This window comes from Apaloderma vittatum, unplaced genomic scaffold, assembly GCF_000703405.1.
Source record: "Apaloderma vittatum isolate BGI_N311 unplaced genomic scaffold, ASM70340v1 scaffold13862, whole genome shotgun sequence".
NCBI classification, from domain to species: domain Eukaryota; kingdom Metazoa; phylum Chordata; class Aves; order Trogoniformes; family Trogonidae; genus Apaloderma; species Apaloderma vittatum.
In genome coordinates this window covers 20,976-40,516 of record NW_009703166.1, presented here as the reverse complement: position 1 = coordinate 40,516, position 19,541 = coordinate 20,976, and the positions used below count along the sequence as shown (strand labels likewise).

General features: G+C 39.0%; 1 protein-coding gene across 1 annotated transcript in view; it reads right to left on the bottom strand.

The window, feature by feature from the left end:
* Nucleotides 1-11,542: 11,542 nt before the first annotated feature.
* The window catches only part of LOC104270237 (yorkie homolog), a gene marked incomplete at both ends in the record, with an annotated part of 22,748 nt that continues 14,749 nt past the window's right edge, over nt 11,543-19,541 (bottom strand). The window contains 2 exons of the mRNA XM_009864536.1: nt 11,543-11,590; nt 13,106-13,287. Of these exons, the coding sequence (XP_009862838.1) occupies nt 11,543-11,590; nt 13,106-13,287 (230 nt within the window). The remainder of the gene's footprint in view (nt 11,591-13,105; nt 13,288-19,541) is intronic.

Genomic DNA, 19,541 nt, shown 5'->3' with positions numbered 1-19,541 from the left:
CTTAGTAAAGCTAAGACACTGAACTTCTCACTTTCTGAACCTAGATTACATTATGTATTTTTACACATCTGACTATGCACCAACTTGAATCAATCCATCCACAATGGCTGTCATTACTATTTAAAGAAAACAAGTTTTAACATAAAATACACAAAATTAAAGGTAGGTGGAGATAAGCAGCATTTAATGTGATTTCCATGGCCCCCACTCTCCCTTTTTTAACAGGGAATCCATGAGTTACATAAAATACAATTTTCTTCAAGCAACTCTCCTAAAATACCATCAGTGGCTCACTGAGTTTGTGCTTTGTTAACGTAGAGACTGATCGAGAAATCTACTGACTATCTTGATGCCATTATTAGTAGTACCTGATTTTCAGGCTCTGATTTTCAGTGAAGCTAATCTCAGGCAAACTCAGTCCTGACGAGAGTAAATATTTTTAACTCGTAAAATGACAGGTCTTAACCCATTCTCAATTGTGAGCCTAAGGACTACGGCAGACTTCTAATATATGAAAATAATCTTTCTCCAATTCTTCTTCAAAGTGATTTCTTTTTTAAAAAGCCTGAAGTTATTTTTATTTTCCAGCAGATTGGGTCAAATATTGAATACTTCCCTACCACCTGTTTTTTTCCTTTTCTAATCTGCATATGCTTCACTCATATTTCTGTGGATTATTATTCTATATATTCCTTTAATACCAAGTTTCACATCTTCTGCTAGAAGATTTTCTCACTCCAGTTGAACAGATCTTTGCAGAAAGTATACAAATACACCACTGCTTTTGCATTCATCACACCCTGTTGCCTACTCCAAGTAAATCCAGTCCTCTGCTCACTATCGCTTGGCCACTGTTCTAATACATTGTAGCAATACTCCTGCTCCTTACTTTCAGATCACAGATGGTAAGCTTATCCATATGATTTTTATTTGCTTATGTTAGAAAACCAAGTGCAAAGACTATATAATGAGCTGTTCACAGCCAAGGTTACAAACTTCTATCAGTCACATCAAAATCAGCCTTGACACGAGAAGGAAAAAGAAAAGAAAAAAGGTTTTCTTTCCTGGAATGCTTCTAAAACAGTGACCAGAACAAAGCAGAAGATGTTGGAGCAGCCATCCCAGAGATGACTCAAGTACTGCTCATGCACATCACAAACATTGTCTTTCCTCTGGAGCTAGAATTCTTCCACATGTCACCTGAGCCCTTCCTTCTCTAAGCAACTGCCTTCATGTGATGTAGCTACTTATAACTAATTTTTTCTTGCTATTAGTCCAATGAAAAAGAAAGGAAAAATTAAAATTGTTAGGAAAAAAAAACCCACTTGATTTTGCACCACTACTTCTAGAAGCTTCTAGAAGCTATTCAGCCTCGAGTTCACACCTGGCACACGGCATGACTTCCTCCTCCACTCTTGAGAGCAGAGCGAGTGCCCTGCTCTTACACAGCTACAACTCCCTGACTGTAGGAAAAACGCTCTGTCATCTCCCCTTCCCAATTTGCTTGGGTCTCTCCATTGCATTTTAATTTCCTTGAGTTGCAGTTCCTGACCAGGATGTAGAGGAGGGGCCAAAAGTGCCAGCGGCGCTCGGAAGAAGCTTAATCAGCCACTAGTGCCCCAAAGAGCGATGACAGAGCAAAACCCACGCGGAGTCATTTCTGTGCACGAAACACTACAGTGACATTCCATCTCGGTGCTTGGTAGGCCTGATCTTTCCAACCAATGCTGCCTCCTGATGCAGTATTTTGGGAGGGCAGGGAGGGAGAGGGGGAAGAGAAATCCATAAAAGGCCCCTTTTTTAACAGCTATTGACACCAAGAAAGAAAAAAAAAATCCACATATTTCTGTACCTTAAGAAAAAAAGTCAGTACAAAGAAATAAGCAATTTGGAAAAATCAAGAAAATTGCCTTCGTGTTTTCTAAATCCTTAGAGGACATGAGAGATTGAAGGTTCATCAATATATGAACTTAAATTGTATGGTAAAAATAAATGTAGCTCAGATACTAGCCAGCTAACATAGGAAAACCACTTTTTACTGAAGGCCCACTAAAAAGAGATGTATTAAAGCAGGAGAGAGAACAGTATTTTTGCCTATTATTTGGCACATCCAATGCAGTGAAATAAGTCTTTTTAATACGAGTACTACTTTTATCCTTATTTCAACAACAACATTGCTAAAAGTGCAAAATTACAAATATTTTTAACTATTTATAAGTAGCACTACTGCTGTTTAGTCAGGAGGCAGAACTACAGTGCTTCATACTAGAAATAATGTTATTCCACTACTCATTCGACTAATAAACTTATGTCAATCTGGGAGTCTGAAACAGAAAGGAATTACCAAAAAAGACAAGCTATTCACAAACAAATATAGAGCAATTTTTAATCACTCCCTAAGATAAGCAGAGTTCTCTACAAGCCCTAGAGAGAGTATTAGGATTATTTTTCCTAAAAGGTGCATGTCAGTGATGCTAAAGGTGTGTTCCTTTAAGAATGGTCTCTTCATTTCTTCTTTCTTATAAAAAACTAATTTTCAATTTAAAAAGTTATGTGTTTCCTATACTAAAAAAAAATGTATGGGAGTGTACAGGCCTCTTCCAGCTCCAAACAGACCAATGTGAACTTCCAGTTTTTAGTTCATGTTTTTAAACATATCCTTTATTAGAAGAACTTAAAGTCTGGAAGCAAAAATAAAACCATTGCAAAATCCTGGCTTAGATTTCTATAACTTGATCTCATCCTATTTTTGTAACCATGTCAAACTTTTCTTAAGTACCTCTGGGAAAATAAAAGCTTAGCATTCCTATTGTTAACATAAAAGTTGAATTTTGCTTATTACATAAAGACCAAAATGATCTGTCATCCCCTTAGAAAAAGTAATTTTAAAAATAAGGTCAGCATTGTGCAATTTATCTGTCTGACCTTATCCATTTTTCTTTTCATAATTGCATACAGATTAAGTTTTACATGAAGTTCCAGGTCATTCACACCATGTCCAAATTAACTTTATAAACAGAACATTTTTATCTCCATCATGCTTTTGAGGAAATATAAAAAGACTCCCTTGCGCAACTCATGTATCATATTCTTGCTGTACTAAACTCCTGGAATGCTACTCAACTGATAGAATCATTAAGGTTGGAGAAAACCTCTTACATCATCAAGTCCAACCATCAACCCAACACTACTAGGACAGGTAATCCATGACCTGAGTGCTATGTCTACATGTTTTTTGAACATCTCCAGGGCTGGTGACTCCACCACTGCCCTGGGCAGCCTGTTCCAATGCCTCAACCCTTTCAGTAAAAAAAAATGTTTCCTGATATCCAGTCTAAACCTCCCCTGGTGCAACTGGAGGCCATTTCCTCTCATCCTATTCGCTTGTTACTTGAGAGACGAGACCAACACCCAACGCACTACAACCTCCTTTCAGGTAGCTGTACAGATAGATAAGGCCTCCCCTCAGACTCCTTTTTTCCAGATAAACAATCCCAGTTCTCTCAGCTGCTCCTCCTAAGACCTGCTCTCCAAACCCCTCACCAGCTTCGTTGCCCTCCTCTAGCCCTGCTCCAGCACCTCAGTCTTTCTTGTACTGCAGCACCCAGAACCGCACACAGTGCTCAAGGTGCGGCCTCACCAGCGCCAAGTACAGGGGCACAATCCCTTCCCTGGTCCTGCTGGTGCTGGCAACATCATTCCCGATAGAGGTCAGGATTCTGTTGGCCTTCTTGGTCACCTGAGCACCTGATCCCACTGCTGGCTCATGTTCAGCATGGCTGTCCCCATGTTCCTCTCTGCCTGGCAGCTCTCCAGCCACTCCTTCCCCAGCCTGTAGCGCTGCCGGGGGCTGTTGTGGCCCAAGTGCAGGACCCGGCATTTGGCCTTGTTGAATCTCATACAACCGACCTCGGCCCATCCATCCAGCCTGTCCAGATCCCTCTGCAGAGCCTCCCTACCCTCAAGCAGATCAACACTCCCTTCCAGCTTAGTGTCATCTGCAAATTTACTGAGAGTGCACTCCATCCCATCATCAAAAAAAAGATATTAAACAAGACTGGCCCCATAACTGAACCCCGGGGGACACCACCTGTGACCGGCCAACAACTGAATTTAATTCCATCCACCACCACTCTCTGGGCTCGGCCAGCCAGTGTTTAACTCAGTGAAGAGCACACCTGCCTAAGCCATAAGCCGTCAGCTTCCCTAGCAGAATGCTGTGGGAAAACCTGAACTGATACATCCTTATAAACGTGGGGTTTTTTTGCAAATTTACCTCAAAAGGGCCAGCTACAACATTTCTGCCCCCAAACACTGCTCAACTTTCAAACAATCCACAGGCTCCACTGGGATGGGAGAGAAGCGTTAGGGGAACAAGAAAACCAAAACACGCACAGACTTCTGGCACCAGTTATTTCTTCAGACTAAGCATTTATGTTTCTGTTTGAGGGCCACAAATTTGCAGCGTAGGTACAAAAGAAATGGGGAAAACACATGGACAGATGAAGAGAAATTAATTCAGCAGTGAGAAGTTATGCAATTAGTGAAGGGTAACGAGGGAACGTAAATCACTCTATGTTGCAATAACGAAAATTGGCAAAATTGATTTAAGAGGTGATACTGATAGAGTGATAAATTAATTGTATTCCATACACTTGGCAAAGGACTCAATGCTATGCAGAGCACTGCAAACGCAGATAAGGCAGCTGAAATTGGAACAGACATCTGTAAATAAAGTTTGGGTTCTTGTCTGGTTTCGCAGTCCCTTGCCGTGTTCAATGCTTCATGCTGCTCTTACTATCGATCTGCCCATGGCTCCAGGCCTGCACCCACCCTGCTGAGGGGTCTCAGAGCCCCAGCACAGCAGGGACGTGTGGGCAGGAGTCGGCAATCATGAAGGCCATACAGAGCTGGATGGCTTCCCTCTACCAATTTTTGTTTGTTTCTAGAAAAAGCCTCTATTCATGGTCATCTCGTACTAGGGTCAACATGACTCATCTCTTCTGCTGACCAATTGCTTTAATGGCACTTCTGTGATTAAGTCTTGCTACTGCAAGTAGGGCCAGTGACTCCAGGAAATCCATTGTAGTGAGCTACAACTCCTATACACACATAAAATGGGTCCTGAAGCAATGAGGGGCATAAAAAAGAGACAAAAGCAAGGAATGCAGATCTGATTTATGCTATAGACTTTTAGACAGGGTGTTTATCCATAAATATCTACACTCACAAACAAGCAATAAAATTATTTTGTTAATCTGTAAAGCTTAAGTGCTGCATGGGGAATCAGAGTTTCTGGATTTTCAAGTTACTCATACAAGTATCATTCTTACTGTGTAACTTCCAGCTATCAATGCTCAGCATTGTTACTTAAAGCAACACAGAATACAAAACTCAAATTCTACAGCTCTTGCCACACACACTAATAAACAAAGTTACACTTAGATCTGTGGTTCGCAACAAGGAATGAAGCTGCACTATTTCAGAAGCTGAAGAACATTTAAAGCACTTGGCTCCCAAGATGGCTGAACAACAGCAATGTTCCTTTTGAAGTAAAACTAGCTGAATTCCACATACCCTTCCCCCCACAAATCCAGCCACACAGGACTCTCTTTTAATAATGCTTGCCTATTTATGTCCAATCAAGCTTGCATTCTCTAGGCAGTCTTCAAAGTAGTACCTTAGTGTACTGCTCATCAGAAATACCAAAGACTTAAATAATAATTAGGTCACGGAGCACCCCTGTAATTTCTACACGACAGCTAAGCTGAAATTCCTGATGCTTTGACAAAACTTTCTAGTTTATTTAATAGTGTTCAGAAGAAAAGTTTGTCAGTTAGAGCAGAGGACGATGTGTGCCTTGTAGTCTTAATCACTGCGGGTCACAACCCAAGGGCAATTTGAAGATGACTTTTTACTGATGAAACTATCAGATGGCCTTTGACTGCAGATTCTTATCCCTCCCTTCAGCCAGAAGTAGCATTTGTACAGCCATACACTAAGGTAAGTCAGAAATCCAACACAGCTGGAAAATAATTTTTTCTGACAGATCAGGTGTGCAATCTGTCTTGCAGTGCAGCCACACCAAAGCCTCAGCTACTAGATTAGGAGAAAATGATGTTAGAGACATCCTGTTCTGCTGCCTGTCTCTGGCAGACAGCTGAGTTTCATGTCTTCAGCTGCAGTTCAGTTTGCCACAGCACGTCTACCAGACTTCTCAGTCTGAAGTCACTTTATTAAGAAGCAAATATTTTGCTTTAAAAATAGCACACAACTCCTCAGTTGCAGTCTTCAGTCCCAGTTTAGGACGACTCTAGACAGCTCATTAAGTCTTCTCCTGAATTTCTCAATTTCTGGCACGGCACAGGTGTGCTGCCTTACCTGTAAGTGCCACGGTACTCTATAACAAAATTCTGTGCAACTGATGCAGAGTAAATGACAGGTACTTGACAGATTATCTGAACTAACTTTTAGCTACCTCACATACAAGTGTCTTCTTAGAAACACATGCCTATATAAGTATTACGTGCTGAATTTACTGCCATAGACTAAAGAAGTCAGTTCATTAATTACAAAGATTTTTGCAAGTCAGTCTAGTGAACAACAACAGCTCATTCCCTCGTAAAGTAAAATATTCCTGCTAACAATAATATAAAAAGCGTTCAGTGAAAACTGAGATAAACGCATACAAAATTGATTTCTGCGATGTACGATGTTGTACATGCTGCTCAGCTCCCTCATCTGCGTAACATTTCTCCGGTAATATTTTGTTACTGATTTTGGAGAGCAGGAAATCAGTAACAATTTCTGTTTGTTGTGCAAAAGAAACATCTCACAGAAAACTTAAACCACAAGGGATAAAGTACTTGTAAAAAGAGCTATCAAGTGATTAAAACACAACAGAAGGAAAAATACAGTATTTACTTCCACTAAAATGAGAAGGTGTTACTTGTGACTATTGGTAAAAGAAAGTTCAATTAGAAGAAAAAAACTTAGAATAGGAAAAAAATTCCTGAAAGACTCCTCAGTGTCTTAGCTAGCCGTCCCCAAAACTTTTCACATAATGGATCTTTTCAGAATAAGACATATGACAGACCATATTATTTATAAAAAACAAGCGATAAGGCAAATTAAAAGCGAGCAGCACAGTACATCTATGAATTTGCTGCAACTTGTTAATTTCTTCCTGCACCTTGTAAACATAATTTTCAAAAATGTTTCTGTATGCCAGTGGTCATATAACTTTACTAGTCAAATAAGCCATATTCAAAGACCAAATGGCTGGCTTCAGTACTTTTTGTTAAAAAAAAACCAAAAAAACCGAACCACCACCGCCACCAAAACCACCCCAAACCAAACACCAGACGAAACCAAAACATCAAAATCACACAACCAAAAACTACCACCACCACCCCACAACATGAACACCCTTGACAAAACCAGTCATTTACCTTGTTAATCTAGCTCCAGATAACACAGAGGGATGGGTAATATGGGAAATTAGAGATTCAAGGGACAACACTGGGATTCACCAAGAAACTAAAATAATTACTGCCCACCATTTCCACTAAGATTTGAACACCAGTATATATTGTTATTTAAAGACGCATTACAGGGAAGGACAAAAACCCCAACAACAAACCCAAATCTAAGACCTCAGTAAAACTCCCAGCTTCACTAACATCACAGAAGTTCAAGAGGACAGATTTGAAGACTGTAATTGATTTCAGTGATGCCTTCTTTACTTTCTAGAAAATGTTGCAAATCTGACAGCAACATGGCTCTGTATTGGTGTACATTGGTATACAAAGCGTCTGAAAAAATCTTCTGTTGAAAAATAATAAGTGTCCTAAGAAATCTTTGTGACCAAGCTGATAAAAGCTGTCAAACGCCAAGACGAACTTTAAAAAAAAGGAATCGTAGGAAACTAAAATAATATTTCAAACCCAGCAACTATTCAGTACCGTAAGCATTTACATTTTATGCAGTAAGAGCAAATATGAGTAAAATATGAAAAAAACCCAGATGACAGACTGGCCATATGTCTGCAGATTCTTCACTGAGTAGAGGAATTTCCAGAATGTCACTCAAAAATTGATAAGAAAGTCCAGGACAACAAGAGAGAGAATATGAGGGGTTCTTCATAAAATATAAAAGACAAAAGAATGGAGACAATGATCAGAGAGGACACTCCCAGTACACTGAACTACCAAGAAAGCAGCAGAGAGATAACAGAAAGGAAAGCTGAAAAGCCCAACTGATGGGAGCAGCACTACCTCTAGTCCTCACACAGCGATCTGCACTCAGTGCTGGGAACAAGCAGCAGATACAGAACGTGCAAGCATATACAGAGGAACTTTACAATGTGAGCAGCTGTGTAGCACAAGACAGTGGTCTGCACAACATCCAAGAATAATGCGCTCAGCATACCTCAGTACCATTGGCGTCTATCTCTTTCCATCATATACTGGGAGGGAAGAAATCTGTTACCTAATATCCGGCCAATTTTATAATTTATACTGACTGACATCAGCTTGGGGTGAGACATTGTTGACAAGACGTTAATTGCAGGAAAATGGAAGGAGAGTTACTGGGGATGAAGAGAAAGTCGAGACACTTCATCTCTTAATGAAGACAGGTAGGCTTCTTTAAGGTGTTCACAGATAACTGATGATGATGAGTGTAAGTAACTGGACAGATGCTTGGTGTTTTCAGATTCCCTGGATGTATCAATCGCTCGTTGTACACAATAAATATGGAAGTTACAATTTTTGTTTCAAATACCTTTGACTTGGACTTTCTTAGAATTATAATAAAATATATCTTAATTTAAACAAGAGGTTTTTACAGTACTTTCTAAAAAAGATGAAGCTGAGCAATTGTCTAATCTCTCCAGGAGGTATTTAAGTGCTAAGGCCTCCATACATACCGTTTTGAGTGTTAGTGTCACTACAGGATACCACAGTATTGTGGCAGAGAAATAAAAGCCAACAAGGATACAGTGTTGACTCAGTACGAAAAAACCCTGACCAAAGATACCAATACACCCATGGCACTGCATCCAGGTTACATGGACAATGTCAAGAGGGCAGAGGAAGCTGGGCTTGATGCAGGATGTTGGACTAGATGACCTCTGCCAGTTCCTTCCAACCTATCTTATTCTGTGATTAAGAAAAGCTCAGACAACCAGTTAAAAGTTAAGAAACAGTTCTCATTTTTTGAATCCGTATAAAAGAGATACTTCAATTAGAGGCAAGCTTCAAGAATGCTGGTGTCATGCAATTTCTTTACAAATGCAAGACCTTGACAATTTCTCTCTAAACTAGACTTAAGTCTTCCCAGAATTAAGAGCATTGAACATATGAAGATTTTATTTTCAGTAGTCCTTAAAGGAATATCCAAAGTTTAGCAAGAGAAGCTGTTATTCTTCCCCTTACGAACAGCTTTATCATCATGAAAGCAGATGATTCCTCTAAACTTCATCAATTTTATTCACAAAGGAATGAAAGGATCTGGCAAAACCAAAAAGTTGACTAAAGAAATGTTTGTTCTTTCTACACACTTTTCACAGATTCATTAGGTTGACTATGACCAGATAAGATGTACAGACTGGGATTTCAATAATAGCATCATTGGAGAACGCAGACAACATTTGCCTCTCTAATAAAAAGCCTCAAGAAGCATTTAGGGAACAATTTCCATAAGCAGTTCTCCAAGCACCTTCTTCCACATGTGGCTGTGACACAGGAAAACATACAAAAAATATACATTTAGATGATACAACATGATTAGTCTGGTATTACAGAACTTTTAAGTTGACACGATTGCCTTCTCTTCTATCCACCAGATCACTCGAACACAGTTTGACTCACCAGCAAGTGCAGACTAATAAAACTGATCCTAGGCAGGTGAGTATCCAGGTGAGCCTGGTATGAAACCAGTCGAAATGTAACTGGAATCCTGATTTTTGCATAAATCCTTTCAGTAGTTCCCATTCCAAACAAAGCAGAGTGACCACTACATATACATTTAGTGAATTATCAGTAAGGTCTGCTTGAGTTTACACAGCTTTAGTATTTTAAGCTAGAATTTCAAGAAGCTCCAAAAATCTGAACTTAGTAAGTACAAGACTGATCCCAAGGTTCTCCTTTTGCTGTGTATTTCTGAGTTGGCAACAGGAAGAAGTTACTCTAGAAGAGTGAACAGTTGTACAACAGGGCTTCATGCATACAAGAAAACATAGAATACGCTTGTGGCATTCAGTAAGAAAAATATCCCTTCTGAATGACCTAATTATGGCAGAAGATAAGGTGTTTCCAACTAGTGTGGAGGAGTGTCCTTCTCTACTTATTCCCTTGTATACCAGTAATTCTTAAGGATTTTTCTCCTCTGTAAAACAGGATCTAATACTGGTCAATGAGATCATTCTGTGTTTAATGTTTTGTAAATGAATCAAATGATTACATCTCAATTAAAATGCTTCCATTTTAGAACTGTAATGATATTGCCAAACAACAAAGTACTTTTTCCAGGGTGTCAGTACTGTTTCTAAGGTCTGAGATTCCCATTCTGAAGATGATCTTCTCATGAGAACTATTAACACAAAAATTTTGTGATAACTCTTCAGAATGCTATAGTACACCAGTGCTCAGTACAGGATACTTTCTTTTATTCTGTTTCTCTTGTCTAGTGCGTATAGTGGTTTTTGTCAGAAAAATAAAGTACAATGCAAGTCAATATAAACATTGTCCTAAGACCCAGCAGATTAAGAATACTGTTAGCAATAAGCAAGCAAGAAGCTTTCTGAATATATCCATAAATCCACCCTTTCAGAGATTCATTCCATATTTAACTTTTTAAAAGCCTGAATTAAACTGTTTATTATGCTTCACATTTTGGTCTGAACTTGGAAGGCTTTTCAGAATTGTTGTTTCCTATACAGAAAATGTAACTGTGCAGGAACGTGTTAAATGTCAAAACGGAGTAAGTACATAATATATCCCCATAGCAATTACGTTGTCAGTCTAATCTATTAAATAATTCTGCTAACACTGTAGATGCTTAAAAATCGTAAGTATTTCAAGTGACTTTTTATTAACTGATTACAGATATCCTTCTTTAAGATCATACCTGTTTAAACAAACTGATAAGAACATTCATACAAACAGTACTTAAAGGTCACAAACTACTACCTTAGATATAATAGGAGATTTGCTTTAAATACACATCTTGATGACATCAGGACTGGAACAGCAGTATCCTCAAGAATGCTAAACAAGAAGGTTGTTTTCAACGAAGAAAAATGTGCAATGAGTTCCTCATTTGCTTTTAAATACCGATATAAAGTGGTAGTAATGCAGCACTCCTAAAAACAACATTAGGGTCGTGACCAGAGAAGTGGCTCAAAAACATGTATGGCAGAGCTTGGGTCTTTGTTTGTTTTTCTATGCCAGAATGCCTTCATGTAGCAAAAAGTTCCCCTGCTAGCCTAATTTAATGCTTTCATTTTTCTAAGTGTGCTGAACATCAGTTAAGAGCCTACCTGATGTTTTGGAGAATTTGCTGTGCTGGGATTGATATTCCGCAATGCCTAAGAGTAAAAATAAGATGGATACAAATTACTTTAGCTGCATGGTTTGCCGGTGCAGGCTGTCTTATAAACACCATCTTGCAGTACCAAGCTCCCAAGACAGGCCAGATGAGACAGGGTAAGGCTGTTGTTAAGAAACTACAAAAAACATGACACAGTGAAACAAAACTCACAGATTTACCAGGGATGTGTATTTGACAGGTAAGCTTAACGACCAGGGAGAACAACGTGATGAGAACTGGCTGTCACCTGGTCCAAAGTTAGTCAGGCTCTTGATGACAACTGAGGCGAGAAGCCAATTAGAAGGCCTACCTAGAAGCATGCCAGCACAGGGTAGAATGTTTTTTGGTGGATTAATTGCGAAGCAGGAACAGCAGAAGCCCAGGTGCTTAAGCAGAGAGAAAGTCCTGATGCCACCTTTGCAATATATTCTTACCTAGAGTGCTATAAAAAGTAACGGCTGTAAAGATGACCCATCTTACACCAAGAGATGCTGAAGATTCCTACAAAACAGGCCTTGACTACAAAGGGGATAACGGGAGTCAGATTCCAGAACAGAATACTGCAGGTGATGAAGAAAGAGAAAAGCTGTCTTTGAGGACATTAAGATACTATCCTCTCCTGATACCAGGCCCATCACCCAAAGGGAAAAGGCAACAAGGCAAGATTTTAGAAGGTTTTCCTCAAAGAAGAGATTAGTGCTTTCTCTGGCAGTGTCGAAAAGCCGAAGAGTATCCTAGGGTTCTAGCACAGACGGTAGTAACTCTTAAAACATTCAGATGGAAAAATTGAATCGGAAGGCTTACGAGTCAAAAGGAAGTCAAGCCCGAATTCAAAACCCAGAGATTCCACTGTCCAGTCCTACACTTTTAACATTTGCTACAGCTGTAGTCATATAGCAGAAAAATATTGAAAGGAATAATAAAGCTTTAAATTCTTCAGCATAAGAAAAACACGGGTTTGAAACGCAGCACTACTGATTCTGTTGCTCCATGCTCCACTCCTGATGTTTAACAGGTAAGATTTTAGCAACAAGGTGTCTCCTCAGTGTACCTTAGATAAACCTCAAAATTACTTTGTAACCCTAGAGACTATCACAGGTACTAAAAGTGAAACAGTTTCCTCCACTTAAAAGAGACAACTAAAACAGCGGTGGGTACCATCTTCTTCCCTTTTTGCATGACTCAGAACTCAATAAATATGAAATATATTCTCAAGAGGAATATCCAATCAGATCAACGGTCCATGATGTCATCCTAATAGTAAAGATGCCTCTTCTCAGAGAGTTTTGTTAGAGAGGTATGAGGGAGGAAAGCAAAATCCTTCTGTCTGGTGAGTCAGATGCTTTCACTACCACGCTGGAATCAGTAACCGAATTAATTCAGACCTTTTTAGATCTCAGAGCTTTTTATACAGTCACTCGTCTTTAGACTCACTGAAGCAACAACTTAGCCAAAAACAAAACACAACATATAAAAGAAATAGTGGAAGTAGGTGTCTAACCTGTGGCCTCACCTGCCGAAGCAGTTCTTGATGCTTCAGTCTCAGCCTTTCCTTCTCCATCTGCAGCTGCTGAAGTCTCATCTGTTGTTGCTGGTTGGAGCTACTCCCACCCATCACACCTCCCTGGGGACTCTGTGGAGCCAGAGGAGGTGGCTGTTTCACCGGAGCACTTTGGCTGATCCGCTGATTCATGGCTAAGGAACCAAAACAATAAAGACTTAAAAATGAAATAAAAATATGCAATTAAAGTATTATCCTTAAAAAGCACATATTAAAAACTTTAGAAAATCACAAGCCACAACAGCACAAAACAGGCAGCTACGTAGATGCTGGTATTATTCCTGTGAAATTAATGCAACAGTCTCCCGTTTCAGAGTACATACTTGTTCTGAAAGCTTCTGAACACAGTTTCATATTTAACTTTGTGAAAAATTCAAAAGTGGTACTAAAATATTTGACATTTAATTAGAAAGCTCTCTCTCTCGTCTTTCTAACAAACTATTCTCAATTTAGATACTAATAATACAAAACATCTTTTCTTCTTCATATGAAATCTTAGAATCATTACACTCGAATACAGATAGAATGACAAAATGGATTCTCTCACTTCTATCAAACTACACCTGGTTAAAGGCTATCCTTCTTCGCAACAGGGTGCAGGTCATGTAACAATCATTCACCTTCCTGGTGTGTGAAATTTTGAGTGTTACAGACTCCATTCAGGGCATCTTGACATGCAAAATTAGAGCTGGTACAAAAATGTCAGACACATTATAGACCCAAAAATAATGCCATCAACATAGGAAGCATTTTGCCATTTGCTTTTACTCCATATAAGCATGGATGCATCTTTTCTGGGCCACGGAGAAGAAAAAGTGTTATCTTTTATGTCTAACGCACAATAAGAATCCATCTTCCCTTCCACCACAAAAGCAAGACCCAAGACAATTTTATTTTATAAAATAATGCATGACTGGGATGCATCTACCTGGCAGGTCTTTTCTGCTCACAATGAGACCAGTATGGTTTAAGTCGACAGAGGCACAGGAGTTCCCACTGTGAAACAGAGGGCTGGGAAAGACTGAATATTACAAGAGTACAATTTCAGGGGGTCTCAGTTTTGAAATTAGCTCTCCATCTTGTAGTCTGGAACAGCCTGAATCTGTTAACATGCAAAATATGCTGCAGAATGCATTTGCCAAAGCAGTGACAGGAGAGGGACAGCATTTCTTGAGGTTTTTTTTTTTCTGGGAATGAGGATTATGGTTTATGGGAACTAAGGAAAAAAAAAAGTGAGCTTCTTTTAGGATGACAGGCTGATTTGGTACAAAGAAAACCATCCATTTTATTAGTCTGAATTAATGCTTTCATCATATATATAGGATTCCTGGAACACTAACACTTCTATCGTAAGAAAGGAGAATTATCTGACAAAGAAACCATATCATCTTTTCTCTGAAAAGCCCTTCAGTCTCCACTGTTTTTTGAGTCTTCAACTCAAGGTACTGTAGTGCTTTTCCTCTGTTACAAGAAAGCCTACATATATTTTTCTCATAATAGCAGTAAAAATCGCTGTTGCTTCACAGCTTTGCTCCCTTTTCCTCTTGCCACAGTTCATCTTTCCACTAAGAGGTAACATATAAAGAAGAAATGCTATATGCTTACTAAAGTGAGAACAGAGAAGAAAAAAAAATTCAAAACCAGTTACAGAATCAGCTCTGTAGTCCACCTTTTCAACTATTCCATAGGTCCACAACAGAGTCAATAGTCTAATGGACAGGTTGGTCATAAATTTGTAAGTCAAATCAAAATAAAATTAAGTGTCAAACAGCTTGAAAAAAAACTTTTATGTAGTTACTTGTAAGAGAACTTCATGTATATGATAACAAATACAATAAAACTTCCTGTAACGGTAAGTGAACAGATGAAGAAGGAATAGAAACTGAATCCCAGTATCAAGTAGAGATAAAAGAGTGAGTACAAAGGGCCGGAGGTTCAACTCCAACCGACAAGTCTCAACCTGACCCAGCAGGGGAAAAAAAAATAGTGGGAAGATGTTGCTGTGATTTAAAGCTTAAAATCAAGTGATTGATCTTAAAGAGACATCCAGCACCACTTCACCATCAAAACTGAACTTCAGGAAGAAGGTGACCAGGATGGGACAATCCACCAGCTTTGTGACATGAACTGGGGTTCCTAGGCCAGCGACAGGAAGAAAGGACAGCTCATTCTTCTGCTGAACAGACGCAGAAGGTTCATATGACACGCTCCAGAAACTGTTAAGCAGAAGTTTCAACAGCACCTACAGCTGTTATGCAAGGACATGAGCAGTGAACTCTAATTACAAGTTCCAGGACCTCCACTGGGCACTCAGCTGGGAGACAGACAACAACTAGAGTACCTATGTTTATCAAATTAGGGCAAAGTCAAAGCTAGAGAGAGCAGAGCAAAAAGAAAGGCAGCCCACCTAGTAGCTCTAGACACTGCTGGAGTGGGGAATGTATCTCCTCCTTTCTCTCTTTTTACCCAGAATCCCACCAAGTTTGGAATTAGCACCATGCCTTCTGCTTTTTGTATCTTGCCCTCTTTCACCTTAAAAGCAGACAATGAAGGGGTTAGTAGGGGACAACAGAAAACATGAGCCCGTTCTAGCTAGAAGCTAATTCTGCAACTCAAACAGAAGTTTGTGATGTTCTTCAGAAGTTCCAGAATTCAAACCCTGTTATTAAATAAGATGGAAGGTCAATTACAGTAAAAAGCAAAGAGGGACAAGGGTTAGAAAATTACCATCAACTGGAAGAACCACATCTAAGCTAAAAGCAAACTACCTAGCTTGTAAAATTCAGTACCCAAATCTGAAGAATGTCAATTTTCAATTGGTTAAATAGGCTGCCTTTACAGTCTAGTCTCCAATTATATCACAGCATTGATTCGGAGTCCCTGTCTCATGCAGTTCACAGCAAAGTCATCTTACAGATAACCTCATAAAAATTTAACAGTTTCTAATTCGAGTTAAACACTTAAGTGCAATATCACTAACACTCCTTCAACATGTTTTTTCCTGCAAGCATCATACAAGTATTGCATCTCCAGGTCTCTTTTCCACTAATACGCAGCTTTGGAAGTTATTTCCTCTTCATGCCAAATTCTTCATAATTTATATAGCTGTATCTTTGACAGCTGCTTGTGTTATTCATGTTCATTCTAATCAGCTTGTTCCAGCCTTCCTATCTTCTGACTTTGCAAGTAAAACTGTAAGAAATAAATCACGTTTGCCTCATGTTTCTCGTTTCATTCCCTCACCCTAGATCCACAAAATGCCTTTTAATATCCACTCTAAAAGCAATCTCGCCAACTAAAAGTGTATCTCGAACAGGAAAATCACAAGGTATTAAGACTTCAGTGTATACTTAATATTCTTCAATAAGTATTAGGGGAAAATTGAATTATATGCTTTGGCAACTCTTCAGAAACTAAACCTAAAAATATAGTTTCTAAATTCTTATTCACATATCCATTAGAAGGATTTTCTGAGCACTTCATTATTCCAAGAATGCAAATACAGAAGACTTCAAATCGACAAGATTTTAAACTGTCCTCAGAGCAGATCACAAAGAAGTCTGCATGTAAGGCAACTATTTTTAATTGTGAAATTCAACTAAAAGCTTGGATATTAAAAGAAGATACTTCTAACTGAATTTTACTGATTTAACAACATAGCCAAGTGAAGAAGCAGTGGAAAAAACCCAACATTAATAACACTGAATGATTTTCAGACATCTTGGCTGATTACACAAGTGTTCCATCTTCAACAGAAGCAGAAAGAAGAATGCAGTATTCTGTAATTTCCAAGACAGTATTTAATGAGAAGAGTGAAAATACGTCGTATTTCAAGTGACAGGAAAAAATAGAGGATTTTAAACGTGTTTTCTTTGTTGGTTTGGTGTTTTTTGTTTGTTCTGGGTTTGGGTTGTTTTGTGGTTTGGTTGGGTTTGTGGTTTGGTTTTTTTAAATTCTCAATTCTCCATTACTCACTGAAGACATGACTGCCAAAATCTGCACTCTAATGAATATACTTATCAATGTGATCTCAGATAAGCACTTTTTTTTTCCACACCTCATGGGTTTGTGATGATCCTGATGTGCACGGCTCTTTTAAAGTGTTTTCAATTCAAACACAAAAATCCCTTAGTTATCTATTAGGGTTAAGACTTACCAGTTTTCTAATGCCTCCTGTTCCTTACCTTCCATGGCTATGGAAAGCATTTAAATAAGGGGCTCTGCACCCACACAGCGGAGGCTGCAAAGACCTCACAGGCAGAGAACGAACAAACAAGCCTTTGTTTCTAGAAGAGAGGGATTTGAAGGAGGAGGAGGAGGGGCAGACAAGTTAAAAAACACAGGCAACTGAAGACAATAAAAAAGATCTTGCCATCCTATACTACGGCTTAGCTTCACAATCTGCAGAATACAGTCAACAGTAATAGCTGCAATATGCTTTTGAGACCAGAAAATCAGTGGTCTTCAGACGTTACACATTACATGTTCTGCCGTCCAACCTCAATGCCTGGTCTGTACTGTAGCAGATAACACATGACAGATACTGAAAAAAAAGTTCAGACTGCTGCTGTCTACATCCTGAATGGGAAGTGGGAGGAAGTGCTCCCCCCTCAAAAAAAACACCACCAGCAACAAACCAAAACAAAACAAAACCAAGAGAGACAAACAGTTGCCAGTCTTTGGTGCTAGAGAGAAAAGGGCAGCAGATTGTTAACAACTCTGACAGAAAAGGCTAATTCTCTCGCAAGATCCTACGCCAATTTAAATCCCCCATCCCAGGGCAGTGAGGGTTTGCAGGAACACAGCACCTTTCCCCTGTGCAGAACTACGGGCAAAGATTGCTGGAGGACATCCTTCATGGTTAATGGACACGACCTTTTTTTGCTTGTATTTATCATTTTAGCCTTCAAAAGTTAATCTGCAAATTTAAAGACGTTACTTATTTAAACAAACAACAACAAAAAAGCTCCAGATCTGAGCATAATATAACTTAGTGTTCTTAAGAATAAGTATCTTCACTGAAGGAACTGACAAAGAGTACGTGTCCCCTTCAGCTTCACTGGGAAACTAGACAGTTTTTGTCCACCATTTTTGGCTATGGCCAGTTTTTTGAATGGTGCTAATTTGCAGCACTGCAACAAAGGCAAAAATCCTCTTTGATTAAACTGGAAAGAACTGTGAAGAAAAAAAATACCAGCAGGATTTGAAAGAATGAGTCTCAGATGTAATAAAAACCTGTTCCAAGTGGCTTTTTAAGTGAGACTTAGTGCAACAATTTGTTGTTTAATCAGGATACAAGTCATGTGTCTGCACTGCATTCCTTATACTGCATTACTGTATGACTTTAAGTAAATCCCAGTTGCAGTTTAATAATGCTGTTTTATAAAGCAGCCTAAAAAATTAACACAATAAAATATTCCATTGTTTTCAGTCTCTGATTGATCAGAGAATCCTGGAGGTAAGAGGAAGGAGGAAACCTGAAACAGACTGTTCACAAAGCTCATTTTACTCTCTTAAGTGTACAAACAAATCTTAGTATCTCAGGTAAAAGGAAATTTTTACACACTCATGAGATGGACTCTTGGTTAAAACAAGATGTATTCAATGAAAATGCAATCTATTACAGAAGCATATCCAAACTACAAATGGATTACTCTGAATATTGATATGAAATCACTGGGTTTTTTTGTTATTCTACCACTATGGCATCTGTTGATTAAAGTAATATAAATTAAACAATTCTTTGTTTTCCTTTATAAAGCTACCATTGTTTTTAAGTCTTGCTGTATCCCAAAATGCAGAGGTGCCACAGCTGGATTGACTGACTACCAAGATTCTATAGCATCCTCAGACAGACTCTTATTAAACCAACCAGTAACTAAACTGAAGTACAAAATGCTTGTTGCAGTTCCAAAATCATAGAATGTCTTAGGTTGGAAGGGACCTTAGAGATCATCTAATCCAACGTCCCTGCCATGGGCAGGGACATGTCTCAACTAGATCAGGTTGCTCAAAGCCTCATCCCACCTGGCCCTGAACACCTCCAGGGAGAGGGCATCCATAACCTCTCTGGGAAATCTATTCCAGAGTCTTGCCACCCTTGTACTGAAGAGTTTCTTCCTCAGATCCAATCTAAACCTATTCTCCTTCAATTTAAATTCATTTCCCCTGGTCCTGACGCTGGAAACTCTTGTAAAAGGTCCCTCTCCAGCCTTTCTGTAGGTTGCTTTCAGGTATTGGAGGTTCCTGTAGGTTCCTATCAGGTATTTCAGTTGTTCATGAACCTCACTTCTTTTCCCTCATAGAAGTAAGCAGCAATATTTATAAAGCACTTTAACCCAATGTATGCTGGTTTCAGAAGAACTGAAATATTCTGGCCAGCCAGAAA